The sequence below is a fragment of the Pseudophryne corroboree genome, chromosome 2, assembly GCF_028390025.1.
Source record: "Pseudophryne corroboree isolate aPseCor3 chromosome 2, aPseCor3.hap2, whole genome shotgun sequence".
NCBI lineage: Eukaryota > Metazoa > Chordata > Amphibia > Anura > Myobatrachidae > Pseudophryne > Pseudophryne corroboree.
In genome coordinates, this window is record NC_086445.1 from 297,232,211 (window position 1) to 297,252,601 (window position 20,391).

General features: G+C 44.1%; 1 protein-coding gene across 6 annotated transcripts in view; it reads right to left on the minus strand.

The window, feature by feature from the left end:
• DIAPH3 (diaphanous related formin 3) overlaps positions 1-20,391 on the minus strand; it is a 1,416,707-nt gene that overhangs the window by 419,110 nt on the left and 977,206 nt on the right. For all 6 annotated transcript variants that reach the window (XM_063952903.1, XM_063952906.1, XM_063952905.1 and 3 more), the window contains one exon: positions 4,054-4,179. In XM_063952903.1, coding sequence (XP_063808973.1) covers positions 4,054-4,179 — 126 coding nt within the window. The remainder of the gene's footprint in view (positions 1-4,053; positions 4,180-20,391) is intronic.

Here is a 20,391-nt window from a genome sequence, read left to right on the forward strand (position 1 = left end):
TATACCTCTATTCCCTTTGACGGTGGTAGCAGAACCCTTGGATTTGTCTTTAAACTTCGCTGTACGTAAGGACTGCAGCGCTGGGGCCGAGTAAGTTTTCCTAGCTGGTGCTCCTTCGGAAGGAAGGAACGTAGACTTACCCGCCGTAGCTTTGGATATCCACTTATCATGTTCATCACCAAACTGAGCCTCACCCGTGAACGGCAGGCCTTCCACGCTCCATCTGGAATCCGCATCCGCCGTCCACTGGCGCAGCCACAGGCCCTTGCGTGCAGATACTGCCATGGCAGTGGTGCGTGCGTTGAGTAGACCAATTTCCTTAATGGTTTCAACCATAAAGTTAGCAGGATCCTGGATATGCTGTAGGAGTAAAACAACATCATCCCTTAGTAAGGAATCTAAATCATCAATTAAAATACATGACCACTTGGCAATAGCTTTAGTGATCCATGCGCAAGCAATAGTGGGTCTCTGAGCCACCCCAGCTGAAGTGTACAGATATTTGAGAGTGGTCTCAATCTTGCGGTCAGCCACATCTTTCAAAGACGCCGCCCCAGGAACCGGTAAGACTACCTTACGTGATAACCTGGATACAGATGCATCCACTATCGGCAGGTTTTCCCACTTCTTACTATACTCTGCAGGAAAAGGAAAGGCAATAATCAATCTCTTAAGGATTTGAAACTTCTTATCAGGGTTTACCCATGTTTCTTCAAAAAGGTCATTTAATTCCTTTGAAGAGGGGAAAGTAGCAGAAGATTTTTTCTTTGTATTAAAGTAAGATTCCTCCTCAGCCTTGTCAGGTATGTGTAACACGGTTCTGACAGCCTCAATGAGGGCCTGAATTCCCTGTGACAGGACAACATCTATCTCACCCTCCTCATGATCTAACGTATCAGGATCAGTGTCTCCCTGCATGATTTGGGCAAGGGTACGTTTTAGTGGGCAAATGGTAGGAGTTTGGGATGCAGGTATGGTAGCTGAATCTCTATGCATCAGGTCATCCATAGACTGCCTCAAGAATTGTGTTTCCTTTTCATTATTTGACAGCTTTGTGGAAATATTTGAAATCATCCCTTTAAAAGAAGCTAACCACGGGGGTTCATCCCCACTGGACTGGGTGCACAAGCTACAGGGTAGTGAATTCCCAGGAGATGATAGACATTCAGCTGTGCAAGAAACACAGTACCTGGACATGGTAAGGGACACCCACACACAGACCACAATGGGGAATACAGTATATGCAGGCCAAGTCTCAGAGAGACACAGAGCTTGGAGCCAACCACACAGTGTCCCTATCAGCAGTAGTAAAACTAAGCTGGGGCACTATATATATATATATATATATATATTTATACTACACTATATATATATATATATATATATATATATAGAAAAACAAGGGGTACCCTTAGGCGCTACGTGGAGCGAAACTGAGCTGCAACTTAGACGAGCCCCCTGTTAGGTGGGGCCCTAAGATAACAAACCAACAAACTAGAGTCTAAGTGCGCTAATGGATAGTACTGTATATCATAAATAAACAGATTTAAAAGATTCAACTTTAATTTTTTTAATACATAAAAGCCACAATAGCATAAAACATCTGTGAGCATATAAACATCTCTTTACAGAATGTATAGACAATGTATATAAACAGTTTCTGTCAGATGGAAAATTTAAGTGAAACTTGAGATTCATAGTAAATCTTCCTTAGTAGTATAGAATACAGATGGAATACAGTACTCGAACACAACCCAACGCGTTTCGTCCCTAACTGGGACTTCCTCAGGGGTAATATCGAGTGCCAGATGTTTTTTACAGATAATCCCAAAATAGTGTAAAAAGCTCACTGAATATAAAAGCAGGCAAAGGACGAAAATGACTGGGAAAGCAGTTCAATATTATGAAGCCCCCAGTCACACAGAGTCCAGATAACAAATGGACAAATAGGTGACCCATAAACAATGTGGTTTAAAGTCTATCACTGACTCTATAAACCAGTCCCTGATGAGGGTGAGACCGCTCAGTAGTGGGTCAACAGCCAAATAGTGTAGTGGTCATCTCAAAGTCCAGAGTGATAGTGACTAGGTGATAGGGACTTTGAGATGACCACTACACTATTTGGTTGTTGACCCACTACTGAGCGGTCTCACCCTCATCAGGGACTGGAAAATAAATGTAGAAAACTCTTCAGGAGCTCTCCAAAGCGTGACCGGCTCCTCCGGGAACATTTTCTAAACTGAGTCTGGTAGGAGGGGCATAGCGGGAGGAGCCAGCCCACACTATTAATTTCTTAAAGTGCCCATGGCTCCTAGTGAACCAGTCTATACCCCATGGTACTAATGTTGACCCCAGTATCCTGAGGTTTTAAAAATCTTGGGACCAACAGCCGTAAGAAATGACTACAGGAACACCCCTTTGTGAAAGTGATTTCTGGACAGCAAAATGTGTGAAGTGACCTGCACTGAGATCAAGCAAACTCACTTGAGGACCTATTTGTCACTCTTCATTTAACCCAACTCTCCTCCACCACTTAGCTACACTACCAGCCAGTGCAAAGGGGACCCAATACAGTGTGAAGTGGCTCTTCGCTATAGAAAACTCAAAATGTATCAGTGGTACTGGTAATATTCCTTCCAGTTCTGGACTGTAAACTTTTTGGCCTCATACAGATATATATCATTGGCACATTGAAAATATCACCTATACATGTTGTGTACTGTTGAGGAGAGTGGAGACAAAGGAGATCTACATAGCTACACCAATTTATATCCCTGCAGGCAGCTATCATTCTTACCAGAGATTTTACAAAACATTTTTAACATTTTACATCCTACATGCTTAATAAATGTTTATTACACAGCTCTATCCACATGAACTATTATTTATCTATTATACAGATATAACATAAGATCGCAATACTGTGCACTGTATACAAATTTACTGCATCTACTGTATACATGTTTTATGTAATCTGACTAACTCTTCTTATTACAGCTGCCTAACTTTGACAACCCCCCAAAAGTAGTACCTGACTATTCTACTTATTTTATTCTGACAAACCTTAGTTAGCCCACAATGTCCATATAATCTTAATAAAACCAGATTTGTGTGTTATTTATTTGAAGATATGTCTTTTCTAGTTATATAATACTGTATGCATAAACATTCCTGTTGTAGCTCATGTGACTGCTATAGGGAACGACAATATTGAGAGCCTAGACAGAAATCATATCCAGCCAACAAAAACAAGTAGTCAGATGGAACAGGAAATATACAAACAGCAGCAGGTTGCACCAGCATCGGAGACAGGATGTGGTGATGACCGATGCTGGGCTGGGGTGGGGGGTGGCATGTGGTGATGACTAGGGGAAGAATTTAATGAAGTTTTCGTATCAACTTGCCCATTGTTGAATTAGACCCTGTTACAATGCTTTCAACCCATGTCTTGGATCTTAAATGTGGTAAGCAAAAAAAAAAAAATTGTACCATGCAAAATGTAAAATCTTCAAAACCAATATTAGAAAAGTAATAAAGGAATGAAATATCTACTTGGTGGAATCGCTGGAATTACGCTGCATAGAGCTTTACGAGCAGTGCTGCTTAGAGAATGTTGTTATACTTAGTACAGTGTGAAATGTACCTTTATAATATTCAACAACATTTTTCTTATTGCCCACCAGACCATATATCTGCAAATAAATACTTCAGAATGGGACCTCTAGCAAATTATACATTACCTTAAAAATACAGGCATGTGATAAAAATCAAAGGCCAGCATTGTGTTTGAGAAGGACATACTGTATACCATCCAACAAAAATGCCATTCTACACAATGCATTTTTTTTTCATTCTGTCAGAAACTGTAGCTTCTGCTTTTGATGGAACCTTTTACTCACAGCATGCAGTCTTTTTGGTGCCAAAGTGTTTATAGTTCTCAAAGCATTAAAGCTGAAAAATACACAGAGGTTACAGGAACCGATTTAAAATGTTAAGTAAAACTTGAGTCTATTCAACCAGCCCTACATAAGTTGTGTAGTTGTTAAAAGGATATGGACATCTTTGTCACAAACTTGTCATGTACATCATCAGGAGGGGGAAAGGTCTCCAAATCCTTCTCAAGTTGCTGGAGCTGAAGTTCCATTTGTTTCATGGTCTTTTCCAAATTCTCAGCAGAACCTTAAAGAGAATGTTTAAAAAACATAAAATTAGACATATATCCTAAATCACTACTCAGGGAGTATAGCACAGTGCTCCGTCCTTATACCACCTTGATATAAGGCAAGCCAAAAGTGAAGTTTACAGAATGAAATAACTTTTCAGTTTAGCTAGTAAATAATATATAAATGGTGGCATGCTTTACAGAGGGGAATGTTCCGTTTTTTGGAATGTATTTATGTGGTAGCATTGTATGATAAGGCCTATTAAATACAAACAAAAGAAAGTGACAAGTATCATACATATAATGAGATGAAGAGGGTGTTGAAGTTCCCCCCAATTAAAGTATTCTCTTTAATATCATTTTACAAATTTCATATTTTCAAAACTGTTCTTTTACAGAAACATAATTTGATTTTGGAATATAGCAGGTTTCTATGAATTCAATTTTTTTTCCAGATATAACTTTTTCCCCTCTAAAGTTAATAGCATAATAGAGTTAGTTTAAGAATAGTCATGTAATAACCCTTTTACATCGAAGTCTGACCCGGGATTCTGAACACAGGGCCTAATTCAGACCTGATCGCTAGCAAGCAATTTTTGCACTGCTGTGATCAGATAGTCGCTGCCTACAGGGGGAGGGTATTTTAGCTGTGCAAGTGTGCAAACGCATGTGTAGCAGAGCTGTACAAACAGATTTTGTGAAGTCTCTGCGCAGCACAGGACTTAGGAAAAGGAAAAAGATGGTGGGGTTGAAATAGCACACTGGGTTAATCCCAAAAGGGAAAATGGACTGACATTTGTATAAGCCGGTATAAAGGTTGATGATAAGTAATAAATTCTTATTTCTCAAAAGAAAAAGAGCTCATTCATATAGTGAATACAGGTGGTCATTCCGAGTTGTTCGCTCGGTAATTTTCTTCGCATCGCAGCGATTTTCCGCTAATTGCGCATGCGCAATGTTCGCACTGCGACTGCGCCAAGTAAATTTGCTATGCAGTTAGGAATTTTACTCACGGCATTACAAGGTTTTTTCTTCGTTCTGGTGATCATAATGTGATTGACAGGAAGTGGGTGTTTCTGGGCGGAAACTGGCCGTTTTATGGGTGTGTGTGAAAAAACGCTGCAGTTTCTGGGAAAAACGCGGTAGTGTCTGAAGAAACGGGGAAGTGTCTGGGCGAACTCTGGGAGTGTTTGTGACGTCAAACCAGGAACGAAACTGACTGAACTGATTGCAGTTGCCGAGTAAGTGTGGAGCTACTCAGAAACTGCTAAGAAGTGTCTATTCGCAATTCTGCTAATCTTTCGTTCGCAATTTTACTATGCTAAGATTCACTCCCAGTAGGCGGCGGCTTAGCGTGTGCAAAGCTGCTAAAAGCAGCTTGCCAGCGAACAACTCGGAATGAGGGCCACAATTTTAGAACAGGCGGTGCTCCCCGGAGTTGTAATAACTATAAATTGCGAAGAAGAAGAAAAAGACAACTCTCTTTGTTGGGGCACTCTTTTGAATAAATAAAACTAAACTTTTATTAATTACGTCAATTATGGGACTCACACAGACATAACAACGAAAAACATAAAATAATAATACCCACAGATGAAACCAATTATCATTGAATTCTCTCCTGATGAAATAATTTAAATTGTAGGGATGTAGCACAGTTATTAAATGATTTCCTATTATATCTTATAAAGGAAACGGTATAAATGAAGACATTAATAGGACTAACTAGAGTCCTCCAACACTAATGCTTATGCAAAAAATGTGTCTACACCAGGATATGTTTCTGTGTATCCAAAAATGATAGTAACAATTTGTCAAAGCAACACTAACTAGAACTTTGGATACAATTGTTTAACAGTCTCCTACGTTAGAAACATTTGTTGTTAGACACATCAATTCCATTGCTGGCTTTCTAGTACCTATTTACTGAGCAAAAATATACAGTACTAATGTCCATACATACACCTTTAATTATGACACATACGTGGTGATTACAGATATCAGCCAGAAGGAAGAGGGGATATAAATCATGTGACTGGTTTCTACTTTTGAAAATCTGCTAATTAGCATCAAATTTTCAATGAGAGGACCATTTTGACACACGTATACATCCCAAGTTAAGTTTTATTTATTCAAAAGAAAGCCCCAACAAAGAGAGTTGTCTTTTTCTTCTTCTTCGCAGCACAGGACTTAATCAGCCGGTCTGGGATCAGAATTAACGTCAGGAATCCTCCCTGCTAACACATGGACACGCCTGCGTTTTTCCAGACACTTCCTGAAAACGGTCAGTTGACACCCAAAAATACCTTCTTCCTGTCAATCTCCTTGCGATCGCCTGAGCGAACAGATACATCGCACAAACCCATCGCTGAGCGGCGATCCACTTTGTACCTGTGCGACGCACCTGCGCACTGTGGTGCATACACAGTTTGGACCTGATTGCTCGCTGTGTGAAAACGCACAGCAGCGATCAGGTCTGAAATAAACACAGTTCCAAACCGGGTCAAGCCAGCATAGACACCATTTACACTGCACACAGGTGCAGTGCCGGCACTTGGAGATGACATAATTTCCTTTCACCGTAAATCTGGTTCTACCAAGGCAGTAAACTGATGACCTGGGTTAACTGTTCACACTGCCACCTAACCAGGGTCCTTCCCAGGATCAACGCTGCAAGTTACTTGGATTGAAATTCGAGTCACTGGTTAACCCTTTCACACACAACCACAACCCAGGTTATTGCAGTGGTGTGAAAGGGGTATTAGATTTTGCTACAGATGAAGCCTCGCTCATCTATACTGTCTATGGTGCTATTCCCGATAACAGAGTTGCAGCATGCCTGGGCGCAAGGCGTTGTGCCTAGTCATAGGGAGGCTCACAGAGCTTATCATGGCGTTTCGAGTTACCGGTGAGTGTAATACCTGCGAACATCCACCAGATGTCACTTTTTAAATCACCATTGCACATGTGTGTGGTCTCCATTGAAATACAATACACTATAGCGCAATAACTACTTTACTGTACACTGTATGGGCAATGCTGCATGAGAGTATCATTCCACTATTTAAAATACACTGCAGCAACGAGGTCCTGTAGACAAACCAATAAATAAAAAAAATCTATACAGACGCAAAACAAATGTGTTAAAGCAATGGTCCATTGATGTTAAGTTTATGTGAGCTATTAAATTAAATTAAAATGGGCTTAAAGCTTAATATCTCTGGTTCTGGGGGTCCTATCGGCTCAGAACCAGGATGGTATCGAAAGGGAGACAATTAGCTACCAGATACCGACCCAAGTTTCTGTGAGCCCACAAGGCTAACGGCAAGAGTCAGAACTCATGGTGGATCTGAATTAACGAGCCCATTATAGTCTATGGGAAAATGGGTCAATTTGGCACCCCCAATAGCTCCAATTCTGGACGTCCCGGAGATTAGAGACTGGTACCATACAAAAGAGGAGACTCTTGGCTTTCGGGGCAGACCAGCCACTAGTTTGTGATCCCGCAAAAGGGAACCTGCAAGCAACAGTGTGTCAAGTCCCCTCCAATTGTTCGTCCAGCTTGCATGGGGTGCAGGGTTTCTGCTAGATAGAAAATACTGTACAGAGATGCTAAGCACAGTGTTATGACATCCAGGAACTTAGGGATAATTTTTCTCTTCCTATTATACTTATAAAGATAACACTTGCCACTGTGGCCTTTAGAGCAGAGTACTTTACAAGCTGTTCGTGCTACTTAGTGCTCAAATGGAAAATACTGTACAGAGACGCTAAGCACAGTATTTTGGCATTCAGGAACTTAGGGAGGAGCTTATAGCTCTTCCCATTATACTTATAAAGATAACACTTGCTGCTGAAGCCTTTAGAGCAGAGAACGTTACAAGCTGTTCATGCTACTTAGTACTCAAAAATAAAATACTGTACTGAGCCGATTGGACCCCCAGAAATGGAGATATAAAGGTTTAGGCCCAATTCATTTTAGTAGCTCACATAAACCTAACATCAACGGACCATTGCTTTAACATGTTCGTTTGCGTCTTTATACACTATTTTTATTTATTGATTTATTGGTTTCTTTTTTTGGGTCCCGACAGAGAATTCATATTTTAGACAGTGTCTCTGAACTCCACTGGTTAATACCCACCTTCCCCCCTCACCCTTCTCCCTCCCCTGAGGGAATGATCTTTTCAAAGAGGCCAGCTTACAGTCAATAAATTTCCAACACAGTATGAAAATGAAGGGCTGATACTACAGTTGCTTTGGTTGGGGAATAGGATAGAGAGGGCCAGAGCGAATGTACATTAAAAAGTACAGTACTGTGCTACAGATTTGCGTGTCAGACGCCCCAACAGTTAGTCATGGAAACAGGTCTTTTCATGTGTGCATAATTCTACTGAATGTAAGGTTCTTAAATATATGAATGTTATAAAAAAAAAAACAACAAACAATTAAAGTGTCAAATATATAAAAAAAAAGCTATGCACACTTTAGGAACTAAACCCGGGACTCTGAGTATGGGGCGTGGGACACTTCACCGCTGGGCCACGATGCCTGGTGGTGGAGACACAAGCTCATGTGTAAATGTAAGCAGTGATCCCTTCCCATGGGTTTTGCTGTATTGGCTACGAGACTCTGATGCTCACATACAGTACTGTATGCCTAACGTCAATGGTCCATTGTTTTAACACGTTCGTTTGCATTTGTATACATTATTGTTATGTATTGATTGATTTATTGGTTTCTTTTATTTTAAAGTAACTCTCTCTGTCTGACCATTGTTCTTTGTGTAGAGTATACAGTAACATTAGTCATCACTGACCATTTGCCAGAGCTTGTAGATCAATCCGTTGCTATTCACTCTACAGTACTGTATTAGTGGATCATTAGTCACCCAGTGGTGAAGATGTGTAGTGCATGCTGCATATATAGTCATGCCACAACATGCCTGTCCGTGCAACAACTGAACAATCTGAGTTATCGCTTAGGCGTGGCAAATCCTCTGTTTAGGTGTAGAAACAGCAACGGTGAGGGAGGCTCCACCTGTATGTCCCAAATATTTGAAAAAGTCAGGTGGTGATAGAAGAGATTGTCCCATGGTCCACCTTGTTTGTTATAGTCAAAATGCGCCTCACACATTAAAATTGTGTGCACACCAGGAATAAACCTCTTTCCTAAAACTCAATTATAAACTTGATAAGTATATATATATATATATATATATATATATATATAAGATATCAAGGAAGCTGCACCTCTCACTAAACCCTGTTAGTGCTGAAATCCAATACAATTAAGGGGCACTACAACTCTAATTAATTTGGCTGAATCGCCTGAAATAGTAATAATCTTCCTAAAATAGTAATACTCTTCTCAGAACAATTCAAAACTGTGATATCTAGAAATCACAAATTTTAATTTGCCATAGAAAATAAGATTTTACTCACCGGTAAATCTATTTCTCGTAGTCCGTAGTGGATGCTGGGAACTCCGAAAGGACCATGGGGAATAGCGGCTCCGCAGGAGACTGGGCACAACTAAAGAAAGCTTTTAGGTCACCTGGTGTGCACTGGCTCCTCCCACTATGACCCTCCTCCAAGCCTCAGTTAGGACACTGTGCCCGGACGAGCTGACATAATAAGGAAAGATTTTGAATCCCGGGTAAGACTCATACCAGCCACACCAATCACACTGTATAATTCGTGATACAATACCCAGTTTAACAGTATGAAAAACAACTGAGCCTCTCAACAGATGGCTCAACAATAACCCTTTAGTTAACAGTAACTATGTACAATTATTGCAGACAATCCGCACTTGGGACGGGCGCCCAGCATCCACTACGGACTACGAGAAATAGATTTACCGGTGAGTAAAATCTTATTTTCTCTGACGTCCTAGTGGATGCTGGGAACTCCGAAAGGACCATGGGGATTATACCAAAGCTCCCAAACGGGCGGGAGAGTGCGGATGACTCTGCAGCACCGAATGAGAGAACTCAAGGTCCTCCTCAGCCAGGGTATCAAATCTGTAGAATTTTGCAAACGTGTTTGCCCCTGACCAAGTAGCAGCTCGGCAAAGTTGTAAAGCCGAGACCCCACGGGCAGCCGCCCAAGATGAGCCCACCTTCCTCGTGGAATGGGCTTTTACTGATTTAGGATGCGGCAGTCTAGCCGCAGAATGCGCCTGCTGAATTATGCTACAAATCCAGCGAGCAATAGTCTGCTTAGAAGCAGGAGCACCCAGCTTGTTGGGTGCATACAGGATAAATAGCGAGTCAGTTTTCCTGACTCCAGCCGTCCTGGAAACAAATTTTCAAGGCCCTGACTACGTCCAGCAACTTGGAATCCTCCAAGTCCCTAGTAGCCGCAGGCACCACAATAGGTTGGTTCAAGTGAAAAGCTGATACCACCTTAGGGAGAAACTGAGGACGAGTCCTCAATTCTGCCCTATCCATATGGAAAATCAGATAAGGGCTTTTACATGACAAAGCTGCCAATTCTGACACACGCCTGGCCGAAGCCAAGGCCAATAACATGACCACTTTCCACGTGAGATATTTTAGATCCACGGTTTTAAGTGGCTCAAACCAATGTGATTTTAAGAAACTCAACACCACGTTCAGATCCCAAGGTGCCACTGGAGGCACAAACGGGGGCTGAATATGTAGCACTCCCTTCACAAACGTCTGAACTTCAGGTAGTGAAGCCAGTTCTTTCTGGAAGAAAATCGACAGAGCCGAGATCTGTACCTTAATGGAGCCTAATTTCAGGCCCATAGTCACTCCTGCTTGTAGGAAATGCAAAAATCGACCTAATTGAAATTCCTCTGTTGGGGCCTTTTTGGCCAATCCGGAACCACGAGTATTGTTCTTACTCCTCGTTTTCTTATTATTCTCAGTACCCTTGGTATGAGAGGCAGAGGAGGGAACACATAAACTGACTGGTACACCCACGGTGTCACCAGAGCGTCCACAGCTATCGCCTGAGGGTCCTTTGACCTGGCGCAATATCTCTCTAGTTTTTTGTTTAGTCGGGACGCCATCATGTCCACTTGTGGACGTTTGCATCGATTTACAATCAGCGTGAAGACTTCTGGATGAAGTCCCCACTCTCCCGGGTGGAGGTCGTGCCTGCTGAGAAAGTCTGCTTCCCAGTTGTCCACTCCCGGAATGAACACTGCCGACAGTGCTAGTACGTGATTTTCCGCCCATCGGAGAATCCTTGTGGCTTCTGCCATCGCCATCCTGCTTCTTGTGCCGCCCTGTCGATTTACATGGGCGACTGCCGTGATGTTGTCTGACTGGATCAGTACTGGCTGGTGTAGAAGCAGGGATTTTGCCTGACTTAGGGCGTTGTAAATGGCCCTTAGTTCCAGAATATTTATGTGTAGGGAAGTCTCCTGACTCGACCATAGTCCTTGGAAGTTTCTTCCCTGTGTGACTGCCCCCCAGCCCCGAAGGCTGGCATCCGTGGTCACCAGAACCCAGTCCTGTATGCCAAATCTGCGGCCCTCTAGAAGATGAGCACTCTGCAGCCACCACAGCAGAGACACCCTGGTTCTTGGAGACAGGGTTATTAGGCGATGCATCTGAAGATGCGATCCGGACCATTGGTCCAACAGGTCCCACTGAAAGATTCTGGCATGGAACCTGCCGAAAGGAATTGCTTCGTAAGAAGCCACCATCTTTCCCAGGACCCGCGTGCAGTGATGCACCGATACCTGTTTTGGTTTCAGGAGGTCTCTGACTAGAGATGACAGCTCCTTGGCTTTCTCCTCCGGGAGAAACACTTTTTTCTGGACTGTGTCCAGGATCATACCCAGGAACAGTAGACGTGTCGTCGGAACCAGCTGTGATTTTGGAATATTCAGAATCCAACCGTGCTGGTGTAGCACCTCCTGAGATAGTGCTACTCCCACCAACAACTGCTCCTTGGACCTCGCCTTTATTAGGAGATCGTCCAAGTACGGGATAATTAAAACTCCCTTTCTTTGAAGGAGTATCATCATTTCCGCCATTACTTTGGTAAACACCCTCGGTGCCGTGGAGAGTCCAAACGGCAGCGTCTGGAATTGGTAATGGCAATCCTGTACCACAAATCTGAGGTACTCCTGGTGAGGATAGTAAATGGGGACATGCAGGTAAGCATCCTTGATGTCCAGGGATACCATGTAATCCCCCTCGTCCAGGCTTGCAATAACCGCCCTGAGCGATTCCATCTTGAACTTGAATTTTTGTATGTATGTGTTCAAGGATTTCAAATTTAAAATGGGTCTCACCGAACCGTCCGGTTTCGGTACCACAAATAGTGTGGAATAGTAACCCCGTCCTTGTTGAAGTAGGGGCACCTTGACTATCACCTGCTGGGAATACAGCTTGTGAATTGCCTCTAGCACAGCCTCCCTGCCTGAGGGAGTTGTCGGCAAGGCAGATTTTAGGAACCGGTGGGGTGGAGACGCCTCGAATTCCAGTTTGTACCCTTGAGATACTATTTGCAGGATCCAGGGATCCACCTGTGAGCGAGCCCACTGATCGCTGAAATTTTTGAGGCGGCTCTCCACCGTACCTGGCTCCGCCTGTGGAGCCCCACCGTCATGCGGCGGACTTGGAAGAAGCGGGGGAGGACTTTTGCTCCTGGGAACCTGCTGTTTGTTGCAGCCTTTTTCCCCTACCTCTGCCTCTGGACAGAAAGGACCCGCCTTTTCCACGCCTGTTTTTCTGAGTCCGAAAGGACTGTACCTGATAAAACGGCGCCATTTTAGGCTGTGAGGGAACATGGGGTAAAAATGCTGACTTCCCAGCAGTTGCTGTGGAAACTAGGTCCGAGAGACCATCCCCGAATAACTCCTCACCCTTAAAAGGCAAAACTTCCATGTGCCTTTTTGAATCTGCATCCCCTGTCCACTGGCGAGTCCATAAGCCTCTCCTAGCAGAAATGGACAGTGCACTTATTTTAGATGCCAGCCGGCAGATCTCCCTCTGTGCATCTCTCATGTATAAGACTGAGTCTTTTATATGCTCTATGGTTAGCAGAATAGTGTTCCTGTCTAGGGTGTCAATATTTTCTGACAGGGAATCTGACCACGCAGCGGCAGCACTGCACATCCATGCTGACGCACTAGCAGGTCTAAGTATAATGCCTGAGTGTGTATATACAGACTTCAGGATAGCCTCCTGCTTTCTATCAGCAGGATCCTTGAGGGCGGCCGTATCCGGAGACGGTAGTGCCACCTTTTTAGACAAACGTGTGAGCGCTTTATCCACCCTAGGTGGTGTCTCCCAATGTGACCTATCCTCTGGCGGGAAAGGGAACGCCATTAGTAACTTCTTAGAGATTACCAATCTTTTATCAGGGAAAGCCCACGCTTCTTCACACACTTCATTTAATTCTTCTGATGGGGGAAAGACTACTGGTAGTTTTTTCTCCCCAAACATAATACCCTTTTTAGTGGTACCTGGGTTTATATCAGAAATTTGTAACACCTCTTTCATTGCTTTAATCATGCAACGAATGGCCTTAGTGGACATTAGACTAGACTCATCGTCGTCGACACTGGTGTCAGTATCCGTGTCGACATCCGCGTCTGCCATCTGAGGTAGCGGGCGTTTTAGAGCCCCCGATGGCCTTTGAGACGCCTGGACAGGCTCGAGCTGAGAAGCCGGCTGTCCCGCATTTGGCATGTCGTCAAATTTTTTGTGTAAGGAGTCGACACGTGCACGCAATTCCTTCCATAAGTCCATCCACTCAGGTGTCTGCCCCGCAGGGGGTGACATCCCTTCTATAGGCATCTGCTCCGCCTCCACATCATTATCCTCATCAAACATGTCGACACAGCCGTACCGACACACCGCACACACACACAGGGAATGCTCTAACAGAGGACAGGACCCACAAAAGCCCTTTGGGGAGACAGAGTGAGATTATGCCAGCACACACCAGAGCGCTATATAATGCAGGGACTAACTGAATTATGTCCCCTATAGCTGCTGTTATATATACTGCGCCTAAATTTAGTGCCCCCCCTCTCCTTTTTACCCTTTTCTGTAGTGTAGACTGCAGGGGAGAGCCAGGGAGCTTCCTTCCAGCGGAGCTGTGAGGGAAAAATGGCGCCAGTGTGCTGAAGGAGATAGCTCCGCCCCTTTTTCGCTGACTATTCTCCCGCTTTTTTATGGATTCTGGCAGGAGTAATTATCACATATATAGCCTCTGGGGCTATATATTGTGGTATTTTTGCCAGCCAAGGTCTTTTTATTGCTGCTCAGGGCGCCCCCCCCTAGCGCCCTGCACCCTCAGTGACCGGAGTGTGAAGTGTGTATGAGGAGCAATGGCGCACAGCTGCAGTGCTGTGCGCTACCTTGGTGAAGACTGATGTCTTCTGCCGCCGATTTTCCGGACCTCTTCTTACTTCTGGCTCTGTAAGGGGGACGGCGGCGCGGCTCCGGGACCGAACACCAAGGCCAGTTCCATGCGGTCGGTCCCTCTGGAGCTAATGGTGTCCAGTAGCCTAAGAAGCCCAAGCTAGCTGCAAGCAGGTCTCACTGTAAAATAAAAAACCTAATTATATACTTTCTTTCTAGAAGCTCAGGAGAGCCCCTAGTGTGCATCCAACCTCGGCCGGGCACAAAATCTAACTGAGGCTTGGAGGAGGGTCATAGTGGGAGGAGCCAGTGCACACCAGGTGACCTAAAAGCTTTCTTTAGTTGTGCCCAGTCTCCTGCGGAGCCGCTATTCCCCATGGTCCTTTCGGAGTTCCCAGCATCCACTAGGACGTCAGAGAAACAATGGATTACATAGAACTGTTTTACATCCACATCATACAATAAATATTCTGAAATATATTCACAACAGAATACAGATTCCAGTGAATGTTTTAGAATTGTGCAATTCCGTAGGTGAATGATGTTTGTTAGCGATGTGAATGATGAATTTCCAACCCGTTTCGTCACAAATGACTTCATCAGGGGTTAAATCAGCAGAAGAGTGAATGTACACATACAAGTATTTTAAAATAATGTTCACATCATCATTTTGCATGACGATGAGAATTCCATAGGTGGAAAAATAATGTGGGAGAGGGTTTGTTGGAGTTTGGGTGTAATCCATGTATTCACATGTTTGGCCCATTACTTAAGGAGCATCAGGGAGGCTTGTGCTGAAAAGCTTGTGTCCATTAATTCAAAGGACATTGGGAGTAATTCAGTTGATCACAGCAGCAAATTTGTTAGCAGTTGGGCAAAACCATGGGGGGTCATTCCGAGTTGATCGTAGCCCTGCAAAATTTTGCAGGGCTACAACCATGACAATAGACATGCGGGGGGACGACCAGCACAGGGCTAACCCGCCCCGCATGTCAGTGCTGGCTTTCCCCACAGAAGTGCAAAAGCATCGTACAGCGTCGATGCTTTTGCACACTTTAGGAGTAGCTCCCGGCCAGATAAGCATTAGCGTGCTGGCCAGGAGCTACTCGTCGCTCACTGGCCCGCAGCAGTTGCATGTGATGTCACGCAGCCGCTGCACCCACCCCTCCGCACGGTCCCGCCACGCGGTGCTGGCCGGACCGCACCCACTAAAAGGCGGCCAAAAGCCGCGGTTTCGTCCCCCCCGCTCAGTGACCGCCTCTGCCTGTCAATCAGGCAGAGGCGATCGTACCGCAGCTGCGGCCTTCGGCCGGCGCTTGCGCAGTTCTGACCCAATCGCACCGTTGCGATAAACTGCAGCTTGTGATCGGGTCAGAATGACCCCCCCCCCCCCGTGTGCACTGCAAGGGGGGCAGATATAACATGTGCAAAGAGAGTTAGATTTGGGTGGGGTATGTTCAAACTGAAATCTAAATTGCAGTGTAAAAATAAAGCAGCCAGTATTTGCCCTGCACAGAAACAAAATATGCCACCCAAATCTAACACTCTCTGCATAGTTTTTCCCAACTGCTAACAAATTTGCTGATGCGATCAACTCTGAATTACCCCCATTATTCTAACGATAGCTAAATATTAAACACACTGTAATTATGATGTTACACAGACGTTAAACCAAAAAAAAAAAAAACTGAAGTAGAACAATCAACCCACAATCTGGACCACTGAAGGACTGCTTTCAAACAAATGCAAGTCCACTTATTCTACACATCAAACTACACCAGTCAGAGTAACCTGGACACTTATAACTTACATCTGTGTTAGGAACGCTGCAAGAGCTTTCAACTTCATCTGCAACTACTCGAATTTATGTTTATAGCTTACCAAAAACATCTGAACCAATGTACCAATGCAATTTTGCTTTAACATATTCTTGTAAGTCCTGTCTGAATTACCATTTGCTTTCTCCCTACTCTCACAACCACTCTCAATTTTAGCAGTCTATTTTAATCTGCACTGTAAGTTTCACTTGTAACTCAATTACTTTTAAATATAATACACATTTACCAACACTATACTTTTATCGGAACTTCTGCAATTCTACTGCTCTGTCTCTATTAAACAGGCTCCACTCGTTTGTCCAATATATAGTTATCATTTATTTTATTCTTAATATATTTTTTTTTTTACACCCATTTACCTCACCCATACTATATCCAGGTTTACATCAACCCTCCACATCACCCCTTGTATACCTCATGCTTTCTTCTTCACCTTCCTTCCACATCCATCCCTCCCCCTCAGTCTCCAACATTTACTCTTTCCTCTGTTCCCCATCCACTCCTCTCCTTCCCCATCCTCTCTTCCTGTCACCCCACTCAGTCACTTCTCCCCCGCCATGGTCCTACTACCCCACAACTCAGCCCAGTTACCTCCCTATATTCTCCGTCATCTCACCTCAATCTACATTAGACTCCCTATGACACCACTTCTACTGCTGCTCTCTCTGCTGGGGACCTCTCATTTTCACATACACCCCGACCTGGGGGTCGCCAAGGCGGTGGTGTTGGGATACCTTTACCCTCTAGCTACTCCTCCTACCAACTCATCGCCCCAGAACCATCCCTTACATTCTCTACATTTGAGGACCATGCTATATGCCTCTTTCAACCTGTCCATCTATGAGTAGCTGTCATTTACCGCCCCCCTGGCATGCACTCCATATTCCTTGACAACTTTGCTTCCTCACTTCCTGTCTTCTGACATTCCCTCCATTATCTTAGGCAACTTCAATATCCAAACTGATATCCCCACAAAATCCTCTGCCTCTAAACGCCTTAACCTTACATCTCCACTCGGTCTCTCCCAGTGGACCTCCTCCCACTTCCATATGAATGGGAGCTCAATGTATTTGGTCTTCACACACCGCTCTCATATTTCTGATTTTTCCAGCTCCATATTTCCCCTTTCAGACCACAACCTGCTCTCCTTTAACTTATCTCTCTCTGCTACTCCATCTCTACCTCCTAAGGCTACCATCGCTAAACGCAACATTGAGGCTATCGACACCACTTTCCTATCCTACCTACTCGACTCGCTTCTTTCTCCTATACGGTCTCTCTCATGTTCTGAACAAGCCACATCCCTATACAATGCTTTCCTTACTTCTGCTCGTAACTCTGTTGCTCCACCAACCACTATTCACCCTCGCAGATCAACACCTCAACCCTGGCACACCACATGCACCAGATATTTGCAAAAATGCTCATGTACTGCTGAGCGACAGTGGAGGAAATCACACTCTAAAGCAGACTTTCCCCATTTCAAACTTTTGCTCTTATCGTTCAGTGCTGCCCTTTCATTCGCTAAACATTCTTACTTCAAGATTCTCATACCCTCCCAGTCTTCCAACTCCCGGTACCTCTTTGCCATTCTCAACTCTCTCCTCTGCCCACCCTCACCTTGTCTCCCCCCTCACTCTCTGCTCTTGACTTTGCCACTTACTTCACATACAAATTTGACTACATACATCACATCCCACAAAAAAAAAAAAAAAAAAAATAAAAAATAAAAAAAAAATCAGCAACCAGACATCTCCTATACCTTACCACCCCTCCCCTTCCCTCTTACCAACTCTGACATCTTTCTCCCATGTATCTGGTGAGGAACTCATGGCCCTCATTCGTTCCTCAGCCCCCTCCACCTCCCCACTTGACCCTATCCCCCTCCCACCTCATCCGCTACCTCTGTCTCTCTCTGCCTGCTCCCATCTTGCCCACTTTCTCAATCTCTCCCTATCATCAGGCACTGTCCCCTCTGCCTTCAAGCATGCACTCATCTCCACTATCCTTAAAAAAACCTACGCTTGACCCACACACTCTCTCCAACTATTGACCCATCTCTCTCCTTCCTTTTGCCTTCAAACTCCTTGAGCGTATTGTCTATAACCGCCTGACTGCCTTTCTTTCCTACCACTCACTACTTGACCCATTCAAGTCTGGCTTCCATCCTCTCCACTCCACTGAAACTGCCCTTACAAACGTCTGCAATGACCTCCTATCTGCTAAATCCAAGGGTAAATACTCTTTGCTTATTCTCCTTGACCTCTCTGCTGCTTTTGGCACCCCTCTCCTTCTGCAAATCCTTCACTCCCTTGGTCTGCGTGATACTGCCCTCTCCTGGCTGTCCTCCTACCTCTCTTACGGTTCCATTTCTGTCTCCTTTCATGGCTACACCTTCGCCCCACTTCCACTAACTGTAGGTGTCCCCCAAGGCTCTGTTCTAGGTCCTCTTTTTTTCTCTCTCAATGCATCCTCTTAAGAAGAACTGATTAGCTATTTTGACTTACAATATCATCTCTATGCTGATGACACTCAAATCTACCTTTCCTCCCCTGACCTCTCTCCTGCTCTCCTCATTTGTGTATCCAACTGTCTCTCTGCTATCTCTTTTTAGATGTCCAAGCACTTTCTTAAACTTAACATGTCTAAGACTTAGCTGATCATCTTCCCACCCTCCCACACAACCTCACCTCCCACAATTTCATTATCTATCGACGACACTTCTATCTCCTCTAGCCCCTAGGTGTGCTGTCTTGGAGTAATCGTTGACTCCCCCCCTCTCCTTCAAACAACACATTCAGCCCTATCACAAACCTGTCATTTTCTCTCAAAAACATTTCCAGGATCAGACACTTTCTCACCCAGGATGCCACCAAGACCCTTATCCACTCACTGGTCAACTCCAGACTGAACTACTGTAATCAACTCCTGACGGTCATCCCTAACACATACATCTCTCCACTCCAATCTATCCCCAATGATGCTGCCTGAATCATCTTCCTCACAAAACGCACTACATCTACCCCCCCCCCCCCCCCCCCCCCTTACTAGCCCTTCACTGGATCCCTTTCCCCTTCAGAATCCATTTCAAACCTCTCACACTCACAAAGCCCTCACCCACTCCCCTCCCAGTTGCATATCTGACCTTATCTACCTTTACACTCCCGACGATCCTCTTCGCTCTGCTAAAGCATGTCGCCTCTCCTGCCTTCTGATTACCTCTTCCCACTCCTACCTCCAAGATTTTGCACGTGCTGATCCCTTTTTCTGGAATTCTCTACCTCACCCCCTCAGACTCTCCACCGCTCTATAAAACTTCAAACGGGCTCTCAAGACACACTTCTTAACCAAGCCCAGCCGTCTCTCATCCTAAGCCTTCTGTGGCCTACACTCACATTATACGCCATCTGTGTTACCCCTGTCTATGTGCCACTCCTCTTTAGAATGTAAGCTCTAACGAGCAGGGTCCTCCTACCTCATGTGCTTTTACATCTCTTACTTAACCTATCATCTTTTCAATACTCCCTTTGACGTCACCAAATCCTTCGGTTTTCTGTCACCCTGATACTTATTTCAGTGCTGTTTACTGATGCAGCTATGTTTATATACCCTGTACTTGTACTATATTTTATTGACCTGTAAGATGCTTTCTTCATGCTTTGTTTATTTGGTAACTCTGTAATTGGGCGCTGCAGATCCCATGTGACACCATATAAATAAAGGATAATAATAATAACAATACAAAATCAAAATTAGAATCAAGTAGAAAATAGAAGAAACAATTCACTTGCATTTGTGGAGAACTATTAAAACACACAGATCTGTCAGTCACATGTGTTCCCCCCACAAGCAGTAAATACATACATACATATATACATGTATGTGTATGTATGTATACATATATACAACTATATACTTGTATACATTAGAAATAATGTTGTTAAACTTAAAAAAAAAATGATATTTCAATAAAGGTAATCCAAATTCTACCTACAGTATGTACTATCACATACTGTATTTGCAAAATATCAGGT